The 26,989-nt window shown below is 37.6% G+C and overlaps 1 protein-coding gene across 1 annotated transcript in view; it reads right to left on the bottom strand.

Moving 5' to 3' along the window:
* The window catches only part of Ufl1 (UFM1 specific ligase 1), a 29,762-nt gene extending 5,185 nt beyond the window's left edge, over nucleotides 1–24,577 (bottom strand). Inside the window, exons 1-13 of the mRNA XM_038347297.2 lie at nucleotides 24,424–24,577; nucleotides 23,353–23,498; nucleotides 22,256–22,284; nucleotides 21,161–21,258; nucleotides 20,540–20,654; nucleotides 18,190–18,320; nucleotides 14,075–14,133; nucleotides 11,832–11,978; nucleotides 10,529–10,704; nucleotides 8,883–9,062; nucleotides 7,004–7,124; nucleotides 3,840–3,962; nucleotides 119–236 (exon numbers count right to left, since the gene is read on the bottom strand). Coding sequence (XP_038203225.1) covers nucleotides 119–236; nucleotides 3,840–3,962; nucleotides 7,004–7,124; nucleotides 8,883–9,062; nucleotides 10,529–10,704; nucleotides 11,832–11,978; nucleotides 14,075–14,133; nucleotides 18,190–18,320; nucleotides 20,540–20,654; nucleotides 21,161–21,258; nucleotides 22,256–22,284; nucleotides 23,353–23,498; nucleotides 24,424–24,500 — 1,520 coding nt within the window. The 5' untranslated portion in view covers nucleotides 24,501–24,577. The remainder of the gene's footprint in view (nucleotides 1–118; nucleotides 237–3,839; nucleotides 3,963–7,003; nucleotides 7,125–8,882; nucleotides 9,063–10,528; nucleotides 10,705–11,831; nucleotides 11,979–14,074; nucleotides 14,134–18,189; nucleotides 18,321–20,539; nucleotides 20,655–21,160; nucleotides 21,259–22,255; nucleotides 22,285–23,352; nucleotides 23,499–24,423) is intronic.
* Between the last annotated feature and the right edge of the window lie 2,412 nt (nucleotides 24,578–26,989).

Genomic DNA, 26,989 nt, shown 5'->3' on the forward strand with positions numbered 1-26,989 from the left:
AATTCCAGTATAACCAGAAACCCTTTCTTGGGTAGGGGTGCTAAAATGTGGTTTTAGAGATATTAGTGAAAATTACATTCTGTCAAAAATGGTAAGACTACCAGTAATTTATACTTGCTTTATTAGGTATTCTGCAAGTTCGGAAATAAACTCCTCAGGGGCATCTTGCACATGTTTCTTTAAGTAATCTTCAATTTCATCCTGGAACATGAACATGATGTCTGGCTTCTTCTTTCCTGTGTGTGTATCAGCAATAAGAAAATGAAACACATAGTCAAGAGCAAAAGCCAGGCAGAATTACACACCTCACCAGACAGCAACACATTTTATGTCAACAAAACTGCTACTTTCAAATATAACTATCTAATAAAATTAAATTTTGAAAGTCTGTTTGGTAGAATTTCATTCTTTTTAACTTCCTTTAAAAATGACTGTTCTCTGTAAGATGTCACAGGCCTAGGGGCCTCTCTCCTCTCAGCTAATGTAGGAAATGCAAATAGTCAGGTATCAGGGCATCAGGACAATTAAGAGATGATCTTTCAGAAGAGAGTGATTTCTCTTCTGTCAACAGCTGACACAGAACAAATTTTTCTTCTTCACAAAACTGAGTACTTATTGAAGACAAGTCAGCCTTGGAATTTACATGAGAACTTCAGAAAGTGATAAGACTATGTTAACATTTACCTTTTTGGAAAGATATAAATAAAAACCTTTATAATTTATTCTTGCTTTCACAAACACAATTCTATACTAATGAATAATAAAAATAAAGATTAGTGTGCAGCTAGTGTATGGAAATGTTGTTAATTGTAGAAATGTCATGGCTAACCACTTACTTGAAAAAATATTGGTAGCAAAGAAAATAAACAACATTTTCATTATAAATAATAAAGCTATACCTTTAATACAAGTGATTATTTCCAGCTAAATCAGATATTGATTCAATAAGTGAAACCTTAGCAATAAAAGAAAATGGCTCAAAAATCAATTTTCTGTCTTAATGAGAATCTGAACAGATGAATTCATAGCTTCAAGGTAGATACCCAAGTTTTAGACCCTTCTAAGATCTGTTCTGTAACCCTAATGTTCACACTAAATAGTCTTTTCCTGTTTGTTTCTCACAAGCCTTTTATAGGTGGTTAAATTAAATTTCTTTCAGTAATCTTTCATACTGATTTGATTCTGTGTTTTAGTTGAGAACTTAATTTCACCCTCCATTTCAGAGATTACAACATAACCCTGTTTCAAAGCACTAAAATTACTTTTAAGGTAGAATGGTTTTACTACTCTTATAGTGCCTCATAATCTATACACAAAAGAATGTCACATGCCTCATTTCTCTATGATCACAGGTATTAAAGAATAACTTTAAAAATTCCTCTTTATTATTGTTCCCACTGTATCTTGGGAATTCATTAATAAGCACACAAAATGAAAAATAACATACACAAAGCCATATTGATGCTGTTTACAGTAAGAATAGACAGAGTAAACTGTTTCTATTGGACACTCTGCTTTAATTAACAGTATTTTCTGTATAATAACAGTGTTAGTTATTTTATCATTTCTTAGGTACTTTAAAGGGAAGCCTAAGCAATTATGATGTTGCATATAGTAGCATATTATCTTCATTGGAGGTTTACTTATCACTTTTTAAAATTGTTGCTGGGGACGAGGAGGCTATATTCCATGAGCCTTTATTCAAAATGGGAAAATATAAATTTATTTAGAAGAACAAAATACGATGTCTCTTGCAGTTAACCTTGGCAAACATTAAGAACTCTAGGAAATGAAAGATGCAAGAAGCAGTTAATTAATTTCCTCTCAGATGTCAGCAACAAGCCAGCCATGTACTGTACAATTTCAAATAACCTTGTGATTCTTTGTATCAGCTTCCAATATCTATTTTTCCCCTTTCACTGTCTTCAACTATTTCCAAGAATTCTTTCAAGGAAAAGAGGCACTGGGTACACAAAGGTCCTTGGTTTTTAGATACAATTAGGGAAACCAGGAATGTAAACCATGTAGTTGTCTTTTCAAAAGAAAAGATGTGTGATGTGGGATTCCCCTCTGTATAATATGAATATATTTTATTGCCAATGGTTAATGAATAAAGTTGTTTCGGCCAATGGCTTAGCAGAGCAAAGCCAGGCAGGAAATCTGAACACAGACGTGGAGTGAAAGTAAGCGGAGTTAAAGAGATGCCATGTAGCTGCTGAAGGAACAGATACAGGAACCTTACCTGGTAAGCCACAGCCTCATGGTGATACACAGAATAGAAATGGGTTAATTTAAGATATGAGCTAGCTAACATGCCTGAACTAATGGTTGAGTAGTGTCATAATTAACATAGTTTCCGTGTGATTATTTGGGTCTTAGCAGTTGGAAATGTACAAGCAGCCTCCATTTACAGACATGGAGCTTACTTTCGGCCTGGAAGGTGGGGAATGGAGGTGAGTAATAGCCTAGAAGATCCTTGCCCTATCTGTAGGCCAGGTTATGCCAAAATCCCACAAGCAGACTAGATAGAGGTGGCTAATACGCCAGGTGACCTGTACTATCTCACAGGCCTTTAAGGTACTACATATAACTTTGCTCTAGAACCCACCTTATGGGGGAGACTGGGTTACATTAGTAAACCTTTTCCCAAATTGTACTGCAATTTTAATGCCTAAAACAAACTGCCTAGGGTCAGACTAGAAGTTTGAATCAACACTGGCTACTGAGTTATGTAGAACTGGATTCCTTCTCGTCTCATATGGATCAACACTCTGCTGGCTCTAGTAGTCAAACTTTTTGTTTCCTTGCGCTTTTCTTCATTTCCTTCCCTACCCCACCCCTTTTTTGTATTCTACATCTTCTAAAAATTTTTCACCCCTTTTGTTATAATTATACCAATAAGTGAGCCAATGCTACATTCCTCCATTTGCAGCTAATCTCAAAAAGGAAAAGCCAGCATTTCTAAATACCACTCCAGCATTAAGATTGATTCCAATTCTGATTTAGTTTCGGGACAAGGTCTCATATAGCCTAATATGAGTAAAACTCAAGGCTGGTCCTTCAATTCCTGGTTCTTCTGCATCTACCTCTTTTTCTTTCTTTCTCTCTCTCTCTCTCTCTCTCTCTCTCTCTCTCTCTTTCTTTCTTTCTTTCTTTCTTTCTGTATTTCTCCCTCCTTCCCTCCCTCCTCCCCTCCCTCCCTACATCCCCCCCTCCCCCCCTTCTCTTTTTGGTGGTTTTTCAATACAGGGTTTCTCTGTGCAACAGCCTTAGCTCTCCTGGAATTCACTTTGTTCACTTTGTAGACTAGGTTGATCTAAACTCACAGAGATCTACCTGCCTCTCCCTTCTGAGTGCTGGGTAGGATTAAAGGTGTGTACCACCATGCCTCTACCTCTTTAAGTGCTGGGATTATAACTGTGTGCCCCAATGCATGGCTTGAAAGTAATTTTGTTTCCAGTGTTACTACTTTTCAATTCTTTTATCTTCTAACTGTGCATTTTTATAAACTGTCATGAGTTTATCACTGGGAGCTGAGTGGCAATACACACTATAAGCTGTGCTGTTTTTGCATGAAGAATGACTATGCACTGACAAGCCTTAAAAAAAGGAGTGACTTGACTGTCAAAGACCATAGAAGACACTTTCTGTTTAGTGATTTCTGGCATGAAAACTAAGAGACAAGTTTATACTTTATATTATTAAGCTGTGAAATTTGTAATCACTGAAAATACAAAACAAATACTTTCTATTTGAATGCACATACCTAATTATATGCATTGTAAGAAAAATGTTAAAACATATACACACAAATAAATAGTGAAGTAAAAGCTACACACCAGCATGAGATGACTGAGACTCATCATCACTATCATCATCTTTTCTTCCTTTCTTCTTGACTTTTTTAATTTTGTATTCTCTGGCGTTGCCCCCTCCTCCTCCTCTCACACTTCCAGAGCCCTCTGGTAGAAACACATTAGTTAGTATTATTTAATTAACAAGTTTTAGAAAATGACGATAATATGTTGCTGTATAAACAAATGACAGAAAAATGAAAAGCAAGCTAAAGAAAAATTTGAGTTCCTTTAGAGGCCAGTTTTCATACCAAGGTGATAAAGATAGTAACATCAATAGGTTCTATCACTAAAAATAGAAATCTCTTGAACTTAAGCAAACTCCTGAGATTGTCTGAACTGTAATCTACTCCATGCTGCCTCTTTTCTGTAGCTTCCTGATATCCTTGCAGCCAAATCCATTCCTTCACCTTTCCTTTCTTGTCTTTTTTGAAAAATTATTTCAAGAGTATGAGTGTTTTTCCATATGTTTGTGTACCACATGCATGCAGTGCCCATGGAGGCCCGAGAGGGCCCGGGCCTCTGGAACTGGAGTTACGGAAGGGGGAGGCTGTCAGCCACCATGTTGGTGCTGCGACTTAACTCGGGATCCTCTGCACGAGCAGCCAGTGTTCTTAAACACTGAGCCATCTCTCCAGCCACCCCTCCCCTTTTCTTGTACCCTCAGAGAAACAATCATTTATTCATCTCTGTTATCACAGCACTATTTTACCCTCTGCCTAAAAGACTGATTATTCCCCATGCTTGGAGGAGTCTGACGCACACAGCACTCATCTAGATTAAGAATACTTGAGATGTAATAGTTGAAAAAAACCAGATACTTGATAAACATCTGTGTGCATTAAATCAGTAACAGAAAAATGCCATTATCAATTGATTTATTAACTAATCAATTATCAATTAGTTATTCTCTCTCTCTCTCTCTCTCTCTCTCTATCTCTCTCTCTCTTTCTCTCTCTCTCTCTCTCTCTTTTCAAGATAGGGTTTCTCTGAGTAACAGCCCTAGCTATCCTGGAACTCACTCTGTAGACCAACCTGGCCTCGAACTCAAGAGATTCTCCTACCTTTGCTTCCCGAGTGCTGGGATGAAAGGCGTGTGCCACTGCCCAATAATTAGTTATTTTCAATCAAGTAATTTATTTACTAAAGAGTTAATAAACACAATTCATGAGAGATGCTTAAATACTGTGCAAGAGAACAAAGACACATTACTGAGGTAGTTATCTGGCATTAGATATCCACATTTAGGATCTCGTCTATAAAACAGAATACTCATCTTACAGTGGGCTATACGTAGTAAACAGTTTTCAACATAAAGGTTCTTTATTGAGTAAAATAAAGTGATTTCTATAAACACACTTTTCTAACACCTGAGCAGAATTTTCTTAGATTTCATTATAACTTAGAATTTATTTTCTTTGGTTTTACAATGACAAAAAATAAATAAATAAATAAAATCACATGCCTAAAGTGAAATGTATCTTTAATATTTGGAATTGAGTTTCTTATGGGCAGACATTTGAATTGGACAGGATTCAGTGCACCATAATTAATTATATAATTAATAACTGCCATACAACTGCAGTCATGAGAACAAAGTAGTGTGAGAGACAGATTAGTCACCTACCACACTTGTGTGTTTCTAAATACCACTCTAAACACAGCGATAACATAAGTGTAAATAGTATTGGGATTCACTTGAGGGACTTAATGTGCCTTTCTAGAAGGATGGAGAGAATATCCAAAACATTTCCAGAGTCTTGCAGAAAAAGGTTTTATAAGAGGAAGAATTTTAGCTAATGAAATATAAATGGATTTTCATAGCAAAATTATGTTTTAAGCATACATGTTAGATATGTTTGTGTTTATTAAGGAAAAAAGTCAAATATCAGAGTTTTCAGCACTGCAGAGCATTAATAATTTGTTTCTACTAATAAGAGCAGGGAAAGTGCATGTGCTTTTCAACTCCATGAAAGTGCTCCCTAGAACACTTACTACTGAGTGTAAATGCAAATTTAATGTTTAAAAGGGAGATTTGCTGGCTTAGGAAACCTGAAGCCATGCCAAGTGGTGTTTTAGGGACTAGGGATATGACCATGGGAATGGTTTCAAAACAATATAACACACTACAATGGCAAAATCAGCTGAGGAGGAGTCACTCCAAACTAGAGAAATAATACAAGTATGGCCACTATTATGAGGGGTTAGAAAGGCACCCAAGGAGTTGAAACTTGGAATTTGACTCTAAATGAAAGGTGAATCCAGTTACTTTAAGTTTGGAAGAAGCAATAAAGTTAAGCAGCATAGTTATTGCTGAGGCCTTGAAGTAAAGATGAACTCGGCAAATAAGAGAACACAGACGGGAAAACAGGAGAGATGGGGAGCCACAAAAAAGGCTTTGTATCTTTTCACGAATACAGACAGAGTCAGAATAAACTGTCATTTCTATTTTCAACATTAAAATTTAATTTACTAGGAGCTAAAGAGAGAGCTGGCTAACTAGTTAAGAGCACTGTCTGCTCTTACAGAGAATTCATGTTCAGTTCTCAGGATCTACATGGCAGCTTCACAACTGTCTGTAACTCCAGTTCCTGAGGGTCCTGAGGCCCTCTTCCGGCCTCCTCAGGCACCAGGCACACATGTGGTGCATAAACATACATGCAGGCAACACATCTATACACATACAATTAAAAATTAAAAAAACTTAAATTTTAATTTAGTAGCAAGATTTGGTTCAGATTAGAGTTAAAATAAAAAAGAATCAATGAAATATAAAGTCTTTCAAATAGCCTTAGTACAAAGTTCATGCAAAAAGATAAAAACGCAACTTTCCCAGCAGCACTTGCTAAAGGGGCATCATTTTTCCAATGTAAGTTTTCAGCCCCTTTGTCAGGAACTCAATAGCTGAAGCTCCTTGGGCTGATTTCTGTGTGTTGTACCTGTGCCAGCACCATGTTGTCGCTGCTAGCACACATGCCTGTGGTTAGCAGGTACTGAGAGAGTCCCAGCATTGCTCTTTTCTTAATGGTTTTTCAGAAGGGGGCTATCTGATTCGCAAGTCTGGAAATGCACTAATGAAACCCCTTTGTACTATTACATGTACTTACAGACGACTCATCTTTGAGTCTCACGTATTATTGATTTATTACCTGTTGCTTTCTTCCTGCGCTCATCTTTTTTATCCTTTTTATTTGTATTAACACTTTCTAAAATGGAAACTTGCTTCAGATCTTCTTCAGTGATTAAATGCACAGGGTTATTTTTCATTTCCTGAAATAAAACATGCTTTTTGGTAGGTAATATATATTTATATATACAACATTTCAAACAGCAGAGAAGTTGCTTGTTTACTCACATATCCTAATTATCACTGTTAGGTTTCATTGCTACAGATGATAACACTCATAACTGCTGCTCTGAGGATGATTCTTGGTACCTTGGTCTCATTTGCTGCTCTTCTTGGCCTGGCTAATGAAAGCAGCAAGGCAACCACAGAGCATCTGACTGCAGAGCGAGAGATGCAGTCTTCGCCAGCTGTCACTGGTTTTGGCATGCTTAAGAAATCAGTTTTTTTTTTTTTTAAATAATGAGAAATAGTTCTTTAATCTCTAGTGACAAAAGAATGTTTTCACAGTAAAAATATTATGATTTTCTTTTTGGCTTCTTAGGGAAGATGCTTAGGATAATAAGGATTCCAGTAATAAGATAATCTCTCTCTAAACCCAATTTTATTTTTTATTTTTGGTTAAACAGAGTTCAAAGAAAGACAATGAACAATTTTTTAATAAGTGATAGCTCACACACACACACACACACACACACACACACACACACACACACTTCCAGCCTTGTATTTACATATATTCTTACCAGAGTATCATTTTTTTCCTTTGAAGATAAGCAATATGTCCAAGCACAGAATAAATCAATAACCCTAAAGTTTACTGATGTTACTTATATCTATTTTTGTCTGCTTAACAGGACACCTGCAGAAAACTATCGGCAACTGTCACATTAGGAAGGTTTAAAAGAATATAGTTAGCCACAAGTGATTTACACATTTACTAGGTCTGCATGAATCCGGCAACAGTAAATTAGGACATAGGGCTTGTTTTATCTAACAATAGGTTTTATACACGGGTGGTGATTTTAACTACAAGCAGGAACTGAATAGCTGTGAAGACAGGCCTGGCAAGAACTGTGCTTCAAAATATTTTTAGACAGAAATCAAATACTAAAATTTAAAAAAGAAAATTGTTCAGGAACTGTAGAGATGGCAGTGGTGATGAGCACCAGCTACCCCTGTGGAAGATCCAGCTTTGGTTGCAGCACCATCATGGCAGCTCACGGCTACCTGTGACTTAAATTTCAGGGGCCTCAATACCCTTTGCTGACTTCTGAGGGTACCCAAACACAGGTTCATACAAACATATTTTTCATAAATGATCAGGTTTAGATTGGTTAGGACAGGCTCTTACTATAGAGCTTGGAGTTGACTTTGAGCCCAAAGACTTACAGCACTGCACCCTCATTCTTGAAAATGAATGAACTTCAAGTGACAAAATTTCTGTTCTCAGTGAGTCATCCTGTCTCTTCTAACCAGGTAAAATCAAAGAGGATTTGCCATATTTAGTGATTATCTGTGGTGTTGTGCAGGCTTTGTACTAAAAATATGCTCACTGATTTTCTTTCTTTGATGTCTCTCTGATCACAAAATAAGCTTAACTTAAATATGAGTAACTTTTTATGAATTTTAAGATTTACCAGTTAATAAAATCCTTTGGCGACTTAAATTCAAAAACTATATAATTTTATTGATAAGATTTTCATTTGTAAAATTCATTTGCTAACTTTTAACAGGTTCTAATGAAGATGAAGAAAAGGAATAATGAATCGTAGAGGACATGGAAAAGTTGTGTAAGATGATACTCCTTTGTGGTCAGACTGCTACAGCATTTCCCCAAAGGTAGGCTGGCCCTGAATGGAAAGAATGCAGCTAAGGTTAGCAGGCAGAGAAAGCTGGGCTACCTTTTCTGCCTTCTGGTGCATCTGCTGGCTGAACAGCTCTGTGCAGTCGCTTATGAACTTCTCACTGACCACAACTGTGTCGCTGAAGATGAGAGCTGAGGCTTGCTTGCTGAAGGGTCTCATCACCTGCTGAAGCAGCATGGCAGCATCCTCAGATGACAAAGAACTGGGCAGCAGAGGCTGGAATTACAAGCAAAATGAAAATGCGAGAAATGCAGTGAAACACAGGTTATCTGTTCATATGTATAACACATATGTGTGAAGATACAGTTATAAATGTGATTCCCCTTAAGTGTCCTCATTTAAGTCAGTAAGTCAGTCAGTGGCTTTCAGAAGCAGTTATGATCCCAACTTTGCAAATTGTATAAAAAATCATTTTTTTATACCCAGTTTCCCCACTTGCATGCCTTATAGGACTATCAAGTTGGGCAAACCACCACCAAAATCTACAGAACCCTCTGTGTTTCTCTCTTAAACCTACATACAATTCACCAGTAAGTTCTGACAACCTTACCTGTACAAAGTTTCTTTTCAGCTCTATCACCTGAATTATTATATTTAATTACTATTTTATGTATCTGTCCCTATGAACTGTCTATCTTAAGAGAAGACACGGGTTTGTTTGTTTACCATTATTTGTAGCCTATAGAACAGTGCCTACCACACAGAAATTATCTGAGATCTGCTGTAAGAATAAAGAAGCCTTAAGAATTCATACCCACAAGCAGCTTTCCTATCTTATAAAAACACCTATGTTCTTATTAGGAATAACAGACTGGTCTCCAGCTTACCTTTACCCATTCTGAAGTGTTTCTGCGGCATGAGGGGCAGCTGAACCTTGAACAACACTATTGGTGCTAAAGCAGTTCATGGTAATACATTAGATTACTGGAGAAGGGATAACCAGGCCAGGGCAGTTGTACACACTTGGAAAAGGCATTATGATAGCTACTTTCAATTGCTAACTGACACAATGTAGAATCACTTGAGAAGAGTCTGAATGAGGGACAATCTAGATCAGGCTGGCCTCTGGGCCCATCTGTGGAGGACTGCCTTGCTAGTGTTAACTAGTATGGGAAGACTCGGCCTAAAAGTTAGTGGAACCATTCCCTGGGTTTTGGTCCTAGACTGGATAAAAAGGAAGAAAGTAAATCGAGCACTGACAAGCAGGCATGCATTAGTCTGCTCTCTGCCCTTGACTGTGGATGTGTTATGACTAGCTGCTTCACATTCCTTCTCCCTTGACTTCCCATGATGATAGACTGGCAAGATGGAACTGTGAGCTAAAACAAGCCTGCTCACCCTGAAGTTGGTTTTATCAGGGTATTTTTTCATAGCAACTAGAAAGAAAACTCATTCAGATGTGCAAAATCTCACCAATTTTACTTTCAGGACTGAAATGTTTGCTATATTATTTTCTTTGTTTCTGAGATTTATAAAATTCTGGATTTGATTATATGTACTCACAACATCATTTTAAGCCTAAAATAACTAAAATTTCATTTCTGTTGTAACAATGACTGCTAGAATTTACTTCTAAAGGCAATATTAGTTTTACATAACTTATTTCTAAAATGGACACATTTTAGTAAAGTATCACTCATTATTGGTTTAAGAAAAACTTAATAAAAAAAGGTAAAACATACAGAAATATCAACCCATGTCCCCGAGCTGATGGCTTCCTCTACTGATGCTTCCACCTGGTCCACAAGTCCTTGACCAACACAAGCTGCCTTCAAAAACAAGAGTTGTGTATTCTTGTATCTTTTCTTTATATAGTTCACGGCATCTGGGATTCCAAGTCTTGATAAAGCATCAAATTCTAGAAATACACATGAAAGTTGAATAGAACTCATCCATACCTTCCTGAAGTCTTATAAAAAAAGTTAATTCCACACAAACCCATTCTTTGACTGTGAATGTAATGTATTCCAGCATTTTCTTAGGAATAAAAGAAAAGAAACGTAGTGTAGCTAGTTACATGGGGTTATTTTCCTAGGTGTCTATTACTAAAGATCCCTGTAGGAAACCTGCTTCAAGGGCTCCGTGAATACAAGTCAGGGTCAAAGGAAAGCTGAACTATAGAGCAATACAACGAAAGACAGCAGTAAAGGGAATGGAAACTGTTCAAATTAAAACCCAAACTGCAATCTGTTTTGCTTATTTTAGTTAAAGGAGTGAATTTTATTTTTTTAAAATTTGTTACTGTACAATAAGCCACACCATTCTCCAAAGCAGACAATTTAACATAATAGACTCAGAGCTACAGAAGTTACTGGTACTGAAGGCATTACAGTTATTAAGAAAACTAGTAATAAAGCTCTAGCTTAAGGCTGGGGTTGAAGAAACTGTATGTAGATTATTAGAGATTGAGTGATCTGTACTAGAGTATACATTCAAACCGTTCTTCATAAACTTAGGAGAGCGTGCCCCACTCTGCAGCTTGATCAGGTCTGCATTCAGCAGAGGACGTGGCCACTGCTTTCAATCAGTCTACTTTACAGAAATGAGGGCAGAACCTCAGAAGAACACTTTAGAATAATACTGTTTCTGAGCAGTAGATAACTGATAAAAGTAAGCACTGAAAAACCAGCCAATGCATATTTCTAAAATGAAGTAACTTGAAAGAATAAGCACACTACATTAAACACAATAATTGCTTTTGAGGTTTAAAACACTTAAATTTTACAACACCTTTATACAAACTGAAGGTTAGTAACTGTCCATACCATCTTTTGGCAGTTTTAAATTTCAGTGATAATGGAATTAATTTCAGTTCCTATGCCCCACAGAAATGAAAGTGACAACTTTTGCAGTCAAAGGGAACTATGACAATCTACCTAGTCAACCACAGGAAAATGCATGTGGACTCTGGAGAACAATGCTTTCTATGAAGAGTTCAGTGTTAGGTAGAAATTTAAGTTTCAAAAAAAAGAAAAAAATAGTTACCTAGGTAACCATTTTGCCTGAAAAAGGAATCCACCCAAGCACTCTGAGTCTTGGAATAAATATCAGGGACAAACACTGCTTTATCCTGTCTGCCGCCAACCACAGTGCCTCGCAGACGTCCAGTGCCAACGAGTTCCTCGAGCACAGCTTAAAGCAAAGACACAATACACACAGGTCAGAACGGGGGGACAAGGCTTTGAAGGCCAATACTTTACAATCAGTCTCCCTAAACGTGATGCTTCTTCAAGATATATTACAATTTAAACACCATACATGAAATTACATTTAAAAAACATGCCTAGTATTTATTTTATGAGACTACTCAGCCTGTAACTCAGGAAAAATTTAGAAACCAGTGTAACTCGAACCAGATAATATTTACACATTGAGTAATTTTGAGAAAAACTCAACATCTTTGTCAGAAATGGAGGCCACTGAAGAGAAGGAAGCATTGTAAGAGAGTGGGAAGAGTTGGAAAAGAGGGGGCAATGCAATACACGCGACATTAAAACAAAAGGGAGGGAACTCTTTCAGGGAGGAGGGAACCAGTAAGAGAGAGTGGTAGAAATGGAGATGAAAGACAAGAACAAAATATGACATATATGTATGAAAATGCTATAAGACCCATTATTTTGCATGTTAACTTAAAAACTTGATTAAAAAATCATCACCCCATCATTTAATAATTTGATGTAAAAGTATAACTTGATTTTTACTTTATAGATAATAATCAATCACTAGCATTATACATTCAATTTCTAATAACTAGAAGAAGCAAACACCAGGACATATTAGATACAGCAGTGTGGTCACTCTCCATTTCTGATTAACTGAAGCAGGGCATCAGCCGTTCCTAATGCAGAAGTAAAATGCCACAGCTCCGATGATGGACTCTGTGGCTCCAGTGGTCAAGGACAAACCTCAACTCTGCCATCTACTAACTATAAAACCCTGGGCAAATAATTTACTTAGTATCTTGATTTTCTTATTTGTGAAATGGGTACAATAACAATACCCATCTCATAAAGGTACAGTATTCAAATAAATGCTACCCTTAGCTGAAATTATCACAAGCACTCAATACACACTGGGCACAAATTTCATTATTACCACTACCATCTTCCTAAGTCTAGGGCCAATCTGCAAGCTAACTGGACTTTAGGAATGTTCAACAAGAGGGAAATCATGCCTCATATGGTAATGGTGCCTGAGGCTGGTGGAGTCATGGACCTTGGAGAAGAGCCAACAAACACCACTTTACTAAACAAGCATAATCTCTAACGTCATTCTAAATATCTGTCCTTATGCCCACAGTGTAGTCCTCATCCGCTTTCAAGGAAACTTCTTTCTGTAACACACTGAGATCACTACAGAAAACCACAACCAATCAAAATGCAGAGCTGTGGAGTCCAGTCACAATGGATCCACATATAATCCAACTCTTGCACCTAAGGCTCAGGGACCACCATGAAAAAGACAGTGGAAAGATTACAGGAGTCAGAGCAATGGAATTTACTGTGAAACTGCATCTCCTAGGAATGACAAAATCTCACCAACATGGCTGCCTATAATAACAAACATGCTAATGTGGAGGGGAGAAAAAAATCCCTAGGAGGCCTCAACATTAACACACAGAACTATAGGCAACTTAGAAATGCTGAGTGCAGGAGAAAGTCTTCCCCAGGGAACAGCACCCCAATTAGTTATCCAATAAAAAAGTTATGCATATCCACATACTACCATAACCACCATCACCACCACCACCACCACTACCACCACCAAAAACAACAATAACCATTAATGAAAAAAGAGGTCAAGAATTTGGACGAGAACAAGGAGGGATGGATGGGAAGTTAGAAGCAAAGAAAGGGAAGTGAGAAATGACATGGTTATATTATAATGTACAAAAGTAAAAGACATAATAAACTTTAGAAAAAGAAGAAAAAGAAAAAATCAATGACTTTGTTTCATCAACAGTCCATACAGCAATGCTATACCCTGGATGCTGAATGTCTTCTTGGTCTCACTGAGGTGATACTGGGGCTCATGGAACTTGTTAGAGGTAGAACCCACAGAGAAATCCTTGGGTCATTAAAAAATGCATGCCCTTGAAGAGAACTATGTGGAACTTTCTCTTTATTATCATTGGAGATGAAAGCCAGGTACTTATGTATTCTCAAAAAAACACTATATTACTGAGTTACATCCACAACCCAAATAAAACAAATTGAAATAAAACTCACAGTAAAGAAGCTGTTCCTGAAATCCATATTTTGAAATCAAAGAATTCACTGCTGTAGGCCTTTATGGGAAATTAAAAGAAAAACATTGAAACTAGTTCACTATAGAATTGTATAAGACTAAAAAAACCCCAACAAACTGGAGATTATTAAAAGAAAACATCAATTAAAGAAAAAATGATGGCAAAGTTATATCAACTCTTAAATACCTGATCAGGCTTGTGCCACCCAGATAGCAAGAATGAGTCTATTCATAACGTAGATCAACTTCTATTATGATTCCAGCAGGATTTTCCTTTTTGTGAGATGCTGGGCTTGCCCTTGTCCCTTACTGTGCAGCAGACTGAAATTCAAGGATGCTCACACCTCTTACTGTACAATGCTGTGGGATTTCCCTATAACTTGTGCACTTAACAGTTCTAGATGTCCTTATTTTCTAATGCAATATGCTATTTGAAAAGTTTAGTGCGTATCTAATTTTCTTCCCAAGTATTTTCAGTACACGGCTACATGCATGACACAGAACTCACAGACATGTGAGCGTGGGTGAGCATCGTATTCCTTACTGTGGTTTCCCTCCTTTTATGTGAGAACACTAAAGGGGGCGTCATATGGTTCTGTTTTTCAAGAAAAGTGAGATAATATGTGTACTTAAATGTATCTGAAATATTTCTTGACAAAAGTATTTCGAAGATATCAATTTTAATATGCTATTTTTACTCATCTGTGTTTGATGTAACATTTTCTAAACTATTTTAGTACGTTATGATTTATATATAATTAACATCTACTATATTTCAAGTGCATACTCAGTGATCTTAATTTTAATAATTTACAAACTTGTGTACCATCACAACAATCCAGTTTCACAATGTTTTCATCACGGCTGAATCACTGCTGCCATTCTGCAGATAAGAATCATCCGTTTCCTGATTCTGTAAATTTGACCTTCTGGACATTCAACAGAGTTGATTCAATACGAGGTCTCGGGTTCCTGTTTTTTTTTTGACATGCTGTTATATTACTGAATGCTTGTCAATAATGAAATGTGCATGAAGTAGTTCAGGCATGAACATCACTCTATAATACAGATATATCCCAGTTCATTTAAATGCTCAGCTGATAGATATTTAGTGTCTATTACAACAGTTTGAAGCATTATAAGTAGATTTAATGAATGTCATCTATTCATGTCTTTATATGACCACTGTATGTGAATGTGGTACTGAGATAAGGGGTGCTATAAGTTCATTCCACGGCTTTGTGCATGTATAGTTGGCAATCTCCCACAATCTTATTTACATCCCAGACCATCATAAGCATTTACATAGCTGAACCTGAATGCTTTTTGTTTCTTTGTGTAGTATGTATGTATGTATGTATGTATGTCTCCCATTTATTTATTTATTCATTCATTCATTCATTTATTTATTTTGTTTTTTTGAGGCAGGGTTTTTCTACAGCTTTGGAGCCTGTCCTGGAACTTGCTCTTATAGACCAGGCTGGCCTTGAATTCACAGATCCACCTGCCTCTGCCTCCCCGAGTGTAGAGATTAAAGGCGTTTGCCACCACTGCTCCGCTCCTGTTTATTTTTTGAGACACGGTTTCTCACTCAACTTGGAGCTTCCTATCTAGCTAGAGTTAGCAAACTCCCAGAATCTGCCGTCTCCACTCTACAGTACTTGGGTCCCAGATGGGTGCCTCCATGTTTGGTTTTAAAGATCATGCTGAGAACACACGAAAACACTCAGATTCCTATTCTTGCAGAACATGTACTTTACCCACTGAGCCATCTCCACAGTCCTGTATTTACTTTTCATTACTCATAGTTTTAAAGTAAGGTTTCATTTCTGTTTACTTTAAGCCAGCATCTGTATTCTCCAGTCAAGATTTGAATTGTATACATATGCAGTCTTTTAACTAATTACAATTTTTAATGCCTTGCTGATTACTTATAATGCCACAATATTTTTTCTTTTAAATTCTTGAAAACACTTGGTAAAATAGAAATACTTATTTATGAATGAATGAAATACTTAAAGCTGTGCATTTGGAGAGATTTGATAAAATTATTTGACAAAATTTCATATGGATCAATTTGTTTTATTAAACTGTTTGATCCTAAATTTTCTCAAACTCCCAAATTGCTGTGAATTGTGTCATCTCTGTTTATTGTAATTATCATAACCTTCTTATATATTTATTATTTTATTTGTCTTTGCGTCAGCATTGAACAGCAGACATTCCTTTTAAATAGGGCAGCTGCAGTGATTTCTTTTTCATCATTTGACAACAGTGTGTATTTATTGAGTACAAGAATAATGCACCCCTTCTGTGAATTCCTGTCAATGATGAGCAACTTAATAACGACACTAGGTACAAACAACAGACATGAGAACTTAACATGTGTCCTTCTCAATATTGAAATCAGAAAAGTCAGAAAAAGACCAAACAAGTGTTCCTGATTAAAGGTGACCGAAGACTATACAATTAAGTGAAACACATGGTTCTGAACTGAACCTGAAGGGGCTAGAAAAGGCAGTGCTGAAGCAATCAGTATACCGATGTGAATCCGAATACTAGATGGGTGTATGTATCAATGTTAGTTTTCTGACTGTGAGTTCTGGGTTATATTATATAGAATAATGCTCTTTTGTAGGAAATACAGACTAAAATATTTGTGGGAAAATTTGAGCAACTTCTATACTGGTCATACAAAAACTTTCTAGTAGTTTACTTATAAATTCCAGATTATTTAAGAATGAAAAAGAATGAACATTGTTCCAACTGAATAAGCTTCCTCTTGAAACTGCTCAGCCTTTTGTACTCCTTGTACCTTGCATGTGTTCAATACTCAATAAATACATACTGTATGTCAAACTATGAAAAAGAAATCACTCCAGCTGCCCTATTTAAAAGGAACGTCTGCTGCTCAATGCTGATGCAAAGACAAATAAGGATAGCAAATAGATATCAGATTAGTGATACTGACAATATAAATGGCAAAAACCAGACAAATGGCTTGAGAAGTGAGAGAGGGTAAGAATATGGGCAGTGAATACAGACATCAGTCTTAAGAGACCTTAAAAAGAAAGAATGAGCAGGGTATCAGACAGAGTGGTGGTGCGGGACAATTGTCTATATTCTGTCAATTATGTTCTAAATAAATGCTGACCAGCCAGTAGCCAGGCAGGGAGTATAGGCGAGACAACCAGATGGGAAGCAGAGGCAGGTCAATGAGAACAGGAGAATTCTGGGAAGGAGGAAGCCCATTCCTCCCCAGTCCTGTCCCAACCACAGGAGAAGGAAGTTGTGATTGCCCCACTGAAAAAGGTACTGTGCTATGTGGCTAAATAGATAAGAATAATGGGTTAATATAAGTTATATAAGTTAATAAGAAGCCCAAGCTAATGGGCCAATCAGTTTATCATTAGTCTATAAATGTGATTTTTTTTTGAGAATTAATGATTGCAGGAACCGGGCAGGACAGAAACCTCAGTCAACAGAGTGGAATATGCCACTCAGAGGTGTAGTGACATCTCAAGACTGATGTAAGCGCGAAGCTACTCAAGAGAAACTATGTGACAGGTGAGGCAACAGCCAAGAATGTAGGCTTTCTGAATTCTATATTAAATAAACCTGAACATTTTACAGACTCTGAGTACCTTTCAAAAGTAATACTGTGGACTTTTAGCATAAAGGATTCTAAAAACAGTCCTATCTAAACTCCAAGTAAGTTAGGTTACTGACTTATGTGCTATCACATGGCTCCTTTGTGGGCTCAAATTCTCCCATTTTAATAACTGCATGATCTTTCCATGATTTCTGGGTGATTTTTCATACAGTGATGTTAGCATCAGATTTTAACACCGTTTTCTGTAAAAGTACAAGAGTTGTAGGAGCAGGAAAAGGAAGGTGATGTGAGTGGAGGGAGCGGGGTCTGGGGACCCTGGAGGCTTTACAGTACCATTTCAGAGCTCTCTTTCTACCTATTTCATACACTGGGATATTTAATGAGATTTTGTTTTAAACAGATTCAATTACTTGATAAAAAATACAAATCGTATTCAAGAAGCATATAAGTATATCCATATATACGTACTTAAAACACGCTTACCGGGTGATAGCACTGAAGAGCCCACGGATGCGTGCTTTATGACGAGCCACAAAGGCCTCAGTGAAAATCACCCCTCTGTTGTCAAGGTCAATGTGGCCATTGATAATTCGACCAAGTCGCTGAGTTAGTGCCTGGGAATAAGGCATCCATTTTTGTTAATTTGCAATAACAAAATTAAAGTATGTGTTTGTATATTCCTACTTAATTTATGCTATGTGCTGTGACAAAGTTCAACTGTGTAAACTATATCATAATAAACTAAAATGATGAAGTAGTGGTATCTAGAAAGCTTCATTGTCTCAAAGCAGAGTCCAGAAACATACCAAATGGTTAAATGATTACCTATACTAATAGCAATTATTATTATTAGTTAATTGATAAAGGATTAACTGTAATAGCCCCTGCTTACAATACTTATTTCTAATGGAAAATAAAAATAATTGATTATCCAGTTTTCTAGATATAAGTGATTTCAACATACAAATAAGAAGATGGGTCTCAGAGAAGCCTCTACTTGGACCTTTGGACACTAACAGGAGTAAATGTCATTCCAAGATTTGGCAGCTAAGGGAATCATAAGATCTGGAAGTTGATATTCTCCAACAGTAACAAGAATTTTTTCCAGATTTAAACTGGCAGACTTCTGGTTACTTGACTGGTTTTCAAACTTATTTTTTCTCAGCTATACCACATGTGTACAAGTACATATGAAATAGGTCTGGACATATTTCATATTCCCCCAAAAGCAGATGTATTCATTGGTTTGTTTAATAGTTTTACATGTAAGCTTTTAGAAACATGCTTGTGATGTTCAGAAGACAGAGCTGAAAACTCTGAAGTACCCAGAAGTACAGTTGCACAGAAAATCATTGGTCAGAGCCTTTTATTTCTTTTAAGTTTAACTTTCGATGATTTATAGTTTCTCAGGTAAAAACAGGACTTAGACCCCTAAAGTGCTTTGTTAAACATCTATTATCTCTAAATTGTGTTTTAAATACTAGAAAAGCTTCTTCTATTAATATGCTTGAACAAATCTATAAAACAAATTAGTTTCATGTACTTATGGTTTGGTAACTTTCTCAAGTCAGATTTCTGAAGACGAAAGGTCATTGTGGAGGTTTGAATGAAAAGGCACCGCGGACCAGCATAGGCTCACATACTTGAACTTGGTCTCTAGTTAAAGGAACTATTTGGGAAGGATTAGGAGGTGTGGCCTTGTTGGAGGAGGTGTATCCCTGTGGGTGGCTTGGAATTCAAAAGCCCATGCCAGGCCAGGGTCCCTGTCTTTCTGACTGGCTATCTGTGGATCAGGAGTAAGCACTCAGTCTCATGTCTGCCTATTGCCAAGCTTCCTGTCACAATGACTTTGGACTAACCCTCTGAAACTGTTAAGTAAGTCCCCAATTAAATGCTTTCTTTTATATGAGTTGCTTTGGTCATGGTGTCTAATCAAAGCAATAAGACAATAGTTAAAATGAGATTCAGCTGTTTCCTTGTTTCAATAAACTAAAATCAAACTACTGTTTCTAGAGTGGCACCATTGTGCTATCTTTTCATTAGCTCATTGATACTCATGAAAAGGACATAGCTATTCCTTCTCAAAAGATATGATATTTGAAACACCATACAGAGAAAAACATGTTCTTAATGTCTGGTTGACTAAGAAGTGGCACCAATTCAAATTCAATTCCAGGTCTGTTGAACACTAAAGCCTATGGGTTTTTACTGTATCTCACCAGCATCTATGATTATAAGATAACAAACTACAGATAACACATTGCTTCAGTTTTTAGGTAACACCATTATTACACTATGGTCATGATCTGAATTTAGTATCAACACAAAGGCCTAAAGTTAGAGAATATGTGACAGTCTTATTTTTCTGTCCTATCAGTTTAGAGGAGGAAAATGGATGGCAAGAAAAGGATGGTTCTACTGACGTTTTCATAGGAAAAACCTTTGCTGGAAGTGTTTTTCACTGCAAAGCATTCAGCAGCAGCCCTTATATTTGCTCCCTCTACATTATAATATTTACCGATTATAGAAAAGCAGCATATATCTTGGTTAGTTTCTACAGTGGATATTATAAGCACTAGGCAAATCCATGCACTTGTGGAACACGCCCTCCTGTAGCATCAGGACAGTCCTAAAATGCATTCATTAACTACTCTTCAGTGTCTTGGGGCGTGGGATAGTTGTAATTATTTTCAACAAGTCTCTCTAGAGACATAGATGGGACACACGAAATCCATGGCTGTGAGAGGTATCCACTGTACCTTATGTAAAACCACCTGATCCAGTTCCCCACTGACTCTTTGACATTCTTCACACTTTTAGGGGGAGAAAGTACCTGTGTCAGAAAATCCCCAGGAAGGTCATAGGTTTTACACAGATCTGAGATGGTTACTTGACCACTTTCTTGCAATTTATCATTTACCTCTTCTGATAACCGATCCAGATAGTTCCTAATATTGAAGAAAAGAGTTTTAAAAACTATAATGTGTTTTCCTTCTGCAATTTCCCATCATGTTTTTCTTGGAGTAATGAGCAGAATGCGAATGAACATCAGTCACTGTTCAGATTCTAAAGCTAATTCTGTCCTCATGAATGCAATTAAATGTATGGTTAATCAAATGGCAGGTTTTTTTTTCCCTTTGCCAATAGAAATTTTATAGTCATTTCACTTTAATATTTTTAAAAGACATTGGCTTTGAGTTCAGTTAATTCATGACAAGTAATAAAAGCTATGTTTTTATATTGCCTTAATAGGAAAAAGATCAAGATTTAGACTATTTATGAAAATGTATTCCCCATAACTAGTACTTATTTTAAAATGAAATGACTTTTATAATAAAATGATTTTTATATCGTATTACATGAGCTTAAACAAAAAGCCTAACTGGCCGTCACTGACCTAAACTTAAAGGCTAATTGAAAGAAGGAAGAGAGAACTTCTAAACATTTTACTTACTCGTCTATCAGTTGACCCAATACAATTTGGACATGCTTCTCTGATTTAATAATGTCACTGATTCTATTTTCAATATGAGTCAGGTCCACATTAATGACCTAGAATTAGATAGAAATTAAATAAAGTTTACACTACTTGTTAAATTTAAGATTATACATTAAGAGTTATACTTTTATACTCACTCTTAGATGAATTGCTTTAAAACATTGATAGCTAAGTATAGTGGCAAACACCTATAATCTGAACATGTGGAAGGATAGTCACAAGGCTGGTGTTGTCTACATAGACAGTTCTAGGCAAGACAGGACGACAGAATAAGACAAATACTGCTAATTACAGAAGAAAGAGAAAGAGAAGAGGGTGGGGGAGGAAAAAGAAGAGGGGGGAGTGAGGGAGGGAGGGAGGGAAGGAGGAAAGGAAGAAAGGAAGTCCCATTGCTTATTTATTTACTTTTGAATTCTGATGAATTACATTTTTTCCTGGAAACCTTGTATTAAGCAGTGAACTCATAAAACACATCCTTTCATATAAAATTTTCTAGTATTTAGATTATATATACTTTTTAATATTTTTAAAATATTTTTCTTTCCTTTTTAAACTATTTATTATTCTCTATATATTAAAATATATAAATATGAAAAACTAAATTATGTTTTACCCAAAATTACACAAACCTTACAATTTTATAAAGTAATAACTATTGAGTTTTATCTGTAAAGAATGTATTCAAACAAGAATGAAGCTGGGCAGTGGTGGAGCATACCTTCAATCCCAGCGCTTGGGAGGCAGAGGCAAGTGGATCTCTATAAGAGCTAGTTCCAGGACAGCTAGGGCTATTTGTAGAGAAACAGTGCCTCAAAAACAAACAAACAAAAACAAAGACAAAACAAAAACGAAAAGAAAAAACAAAACCCAAGAACTAAAATGTAGTAAATCAATTCAAGCCATTAGCCAAGGTTTTACAACTATTTCTTCACAAATATCACACCACACAACACCAGTACTAGTGAATACTTAGAGAGGAACCAAACAAACCCATAGTATTAGATATTAAGAAACTTTTAAGAAATCAAAGCAAAATTTTTACAAATTTACCTGTTGTAAGTCAACAATGTTTACTCGACCTTTGAACAAAAGACAGGCATTTAAATTACTTGGAAGTATAGCTGAACAGCATAATTCTAACAGATACAGTGTTGATCAGTCCAAGTCCTTCTACAAAGAGCATTGGAGCACAATAACTGATACATTGAGATATAAATTACTAGTTGACCAATCTTTATGGTTAAAACCATAGGCAATACTGTTTCAAAGATGTTTTTATCACATCAGATCCAATTATGAACATCAACCAATACAAGGTGGACAAACCTAGGAGAGCCATTCCCTTCCCCACACAATTCAGTTCATCTAAAATGACCAATGAAAAAAATCTACAATAAATTTAGATGAAAGAGCCATTCTTTGAAATTGGAAAGTGGGTGTTTTTATACCAGCAAGAGAGAATGTGTTAAACATTCCAAACCACAGCTTGTATTTTATTAGAACTATTGCAGGAAGACAGGAAACAAAACACCAAGACTACACCCTAACAGTATCCAATGAAGAGTTGGTTGGGTTGACATCCAACTGTGCTCAATCTGCTTAAATCATAGTTCAAATTTTAAAAATACAAAGAAAACAGTATTCTGTGTCTGCTGGCAGTAACTGCATTTCATATAATATGATGGACCTCAGATCATAGTTTATAGGTTTACAAAGTTTTTAAAGAATTTAGCATTAACATCTAAGAACTTACAATCTTACAAAATCTCTATTCCTCAGATACAGTTGACAGCTAGGTACCCACCCTTGGTTCATGACGTAAATTAGTATGAAAAGAAAAACCCTGCATATAGAGTACATTTAATTCAATGCAACCAAACCATGGTATTCCTTAAATGGTAAAAATCAAGATCACCTTTGGGTGATCCTAGGAAGGCTGATTGAGTTACCGGCCAGGAAGGGTCACAGCTCAGTGGTAGCATTTGCCAGCATGTGCCCAAGTTTGATTCCCAACACAAAGTGGGGAGAAAAGGGAACAACTGAGGAGTGCCCTATAACCTCCATATGATTATTTACTTACAATTCTAATGTATTTCCCAAACATCCAGTAAAAAGAAAAACATCCACAACACTAAGGAATTACTTACCCCCTCGGACATGGAGCTCCTCTTTCATCTCTTTGCTGATCTGGGCTGGAGTGATGTATTCCTTCCCATCAAGCGTATGGACTACGTCTAGCTGTTTCTGAGAGATCAGCTTATTCACAATCTCAATGCAGTTCCGCTCTGACAACCTGCGAGAAACCAGAAGTTTAAGAGTATGGCTGATATTCAAACCCACAAAAAAAGGGTTTGAACACAAAATTCTGAGCAACTTCTACATTACAAGATCTGTCCTTTATCAGTACAGCGGCATTAAGTAATTTAAAAAGGAAACTTGAAGAGTAAGCCACTTTGCGTTCACTTGAATTATTTACTTAATCCAGACACATCATTGTACTATGATTCTAACAGTGTTCTCTTCTAGTCCGGTCCTCAACTATCAAAACTGTGGACATACAAGGTAAGAAAGAAAACACCAGCTACGCCTTTGATTTTCAGATGGAACGAACTTTTCCAAAAAGCACAGCATGTTGGTCTTACTGTACAGATGGTGTACAGATAGGTCATCTGACTTAGCAAAACCAGTCACTACTGTCAGTTACTCACACGGTTTATCGTGTCCTAGATTTTGTTTTCTTGGGGTTTGCTGTTGCTTGTTTGGTGTGTGAATGAATGTGTTTGTAGCTCTCAATGCTATAAACAGCAGCAAAGGGCTAGTGTCTGTAGGTCCCGTAGTAATAAAATACTACAAGAACACGTTTACAAGGAGAAAAAAAAAAATCTGTTCGCATTATATATGCGATCTGTAATCCTGGACGCGGAGTCAGGGTGTTCTGGTCACTCCTCCAAGGGTTCACGGAATACAGAAAAGTCAGGGACCGGGAGTCCCTAAAACTGACAGAGGGCGGCTTAGATCTGCGCCCGCGGATAAGAAGGGATTTAAGGAGGGACTGGCTACTTGCTGCGCACCGCCCTGGAGTCTAGGCCGGGCTGCGAGCGCCTCTACCGGCAGCCACAGCAGCCGGTCCCCGGGGTCCCGCCGACGCCCGGCGGCCGGAGCGGGAGTGGGGCAGCGTCCCGGGCCTAAGCCGGCTCCAGACCGGAGGGGACCAGCACCTCTGCGCCGCCTCCGCAAACTGCGCCCGCTGGAAGTCAGCCGCCAGCCGCCGGATCTCCTCCCAGGCGTCCGCCATCACTGTCTCGCTCGCGCCGACACGGGAAACGGCAGACACGTCAGCCCTCAGCTCGCCGCAGGCGCCCAGGGACGGGCCGCGCCGAGGGCCAAGACACCCGCGCGAGCGCAAAATCGCGAGCGGAGGCGTGGCGGTCATGCTCGGCGCCCTCGGCTGGGCGTGGCCTCCGGGAGGAGGTGGCGAACCGCATCAAAGCCCGGCTAAAAGCTGTCTCAGTAATCCTTCAGTGTGTAGGAAGCCAGTTCAGGTCCAGCAACCTTCAAATGTCCTTGCAGAGGGGACAAGACACATTTCTTTTGTCGGGATGTTACAAACTATGACCAATCCACTTTGAACAATGAGTCGGACTTCTACTTGGGCCAAGAATGAAGTCATTTTTGTTTGTTTGTTTTTTGGAGAAACATGGGCTTCGCTACTACATCAGTTGGAGTTTTGTTTTCCCAAAATGAATCCATTGGGATATTGCAAACGCCATGGAATTGAGTTCATGTGTTCTAGAGCCTGTTATTTTTCTTAAGGGAATATACACTCAGACAAAGGAATATCTATGGCTGGGAATAAAATGGTGGAAAACAGGATAACACGGCCTCTCTGAGCTGTCATCCTTCGACAACTGCTGCCACTTTTCATTCACATCCACCACGTTCCCCACTAAATCAGTGGGCAAATCACACAGTAATAAAATATTTTGGTACATAGTATTATTAGTAAAGAATATTTTACTTCCTTTCCATGTAAATATATTAGTCTAGACAATACAACCAGCAGATAAATATATTTGTCTTCTCAAGTACCTAGCTTTGATTAAAATTTAGAGAACTCCATCTTTAAATTTGTATTTTGCTGTGCTCTCCACCCTACCTTTTGAAGCAGTGTCTCTCAGCAAAGCTCGGTGTTCTCCATTCCAGATAGACTTACTGGTCAGCAAGCCCCTGGGGGATCATCCTGGCTTCACCTCCCAGGCAGGTTGAGCACCATATCCAGCTTCCTGCCTGAGATCTGGACTCCGAACTCAAGTCCTGTGCTTGCTGAACCATCCCTCCACCCACCAATTTCAGTGCTTTTGAGTCCGGGATATTTCAATTTTGCCCAATATGTGACATACAGAGAACTTTTAAGCCATGTACTGGGTGAATTCACGAAGCAAAGATGAAGCGACTCTTTTCTGGAGGATAGACGATCCCTTTGAAAAGTGAACTTTGTGTAGCTTTGGGGATTTGAAGTTCTAGTCTTTATAAAATGTTCTGAGAGTTGTCTGTGTTTATGTGCAAACCATCTTAATGTCCAAATGCAGGCAATCTGAAGACAGCTGGTATTGTCTATAGCTACAATGTGTACATGATTTATGACACATTCTCAGACTTATATATTGTCCTATAATTAAGTACTGTGATACTTAAATATATGCATACATGTAGAACATTTAAATTATGCCAAACCCCTAACACTTCACCTACTCTCCATGAAGAAAACGTTCAACATTCTTCCCTCTAGTGCTATAAGATATAAAGTACACGGTTGTCCAGTTGACAAGAAGGACCTCAGAAAACTAAAAACTAGCTACACAGCTAAGGAATCAATCAAACAAGTGAAAAGGAAGCCCACAATAGGAGAGACTCTTTGTCAGCTATATATCTGTCAGAGGATTATTATTCAGAATATATAAAGAATTGAGAAAAAATCAAAGAACAAACAAAAATCAACAATAACAACAAGAGAAAACCCTGTAGGTGAAGGTTCTCTGTGTCTTGTCAGCTCTGTCTTTCCAGCTATCTCCCAAAGACTTATAATTAATTATAAATGCTTGGCCAATAGCTTAGGTTTGTTACAAACTAGTTTTTACAACTCAAACTAACCCATATTTCTTATCTATGTTCCTCAATGTGGCACAGTACATTCATTCACCTTCTGCTTCCTCTGTGCCTGGCTGGGGACTCCCTTGAGTCCCTCTTCTTCTCTTCTTCTTCTTCTTCTTCTTCTTCTTCTTCTTCTTCTTCTTCTTCTTCTTCTTCTTCTTCTTCTTCTTCTTCTTCTTCTTCTTCTTCCAGTGCCCCCCCCTCAGTTTGGCTCTCCTGACTGTGAGACCCTCACCCCCTTATTCTCAAAGAGACGGGAATTTCCTAGCAGAATGTTTTAGAATTAGAAACACAGATGATCCTCAGGTTCCCAGAAAGACAACACTTTCCTTCCTCCCTTTCACCTGGAGATTCCAAGCACAAGGACATTCAGCTCAGCCCAGCCAGCCACCTGAATTGTTCCTACCAAAATAACAAGTAGACTAGAGACAAACCCACACCTCTCCTACTGCTCCTGTGATCCAGTCCCTCCAGCTAGCTCTGTAGTTGGAGACCTGCTGTGGTCTTCTATTACTCTGACCCCATCCCCAAAGGATCACAAAAATCTTCTCCCCAAGTCTCCAGCACCAGCAGATATTCCCTATTCACAAACCCAGCCTTACAGAAAGTACTAGGAGGAAAAACTTCAACCCA

This window comes from Arvicola amphibius, chromosome 11, assembly GCF_903992535.2.
Source record: "Arvicola amphibius chromosome 11, mArvAmp1.2, whole genome shotgun sequence".
Lineage (NCBI taxonomy): Eukaryota > Metazoa > Chordata > Mammalia > Rodentia > Cricetidae > Arvicola > Arvicola amphibius.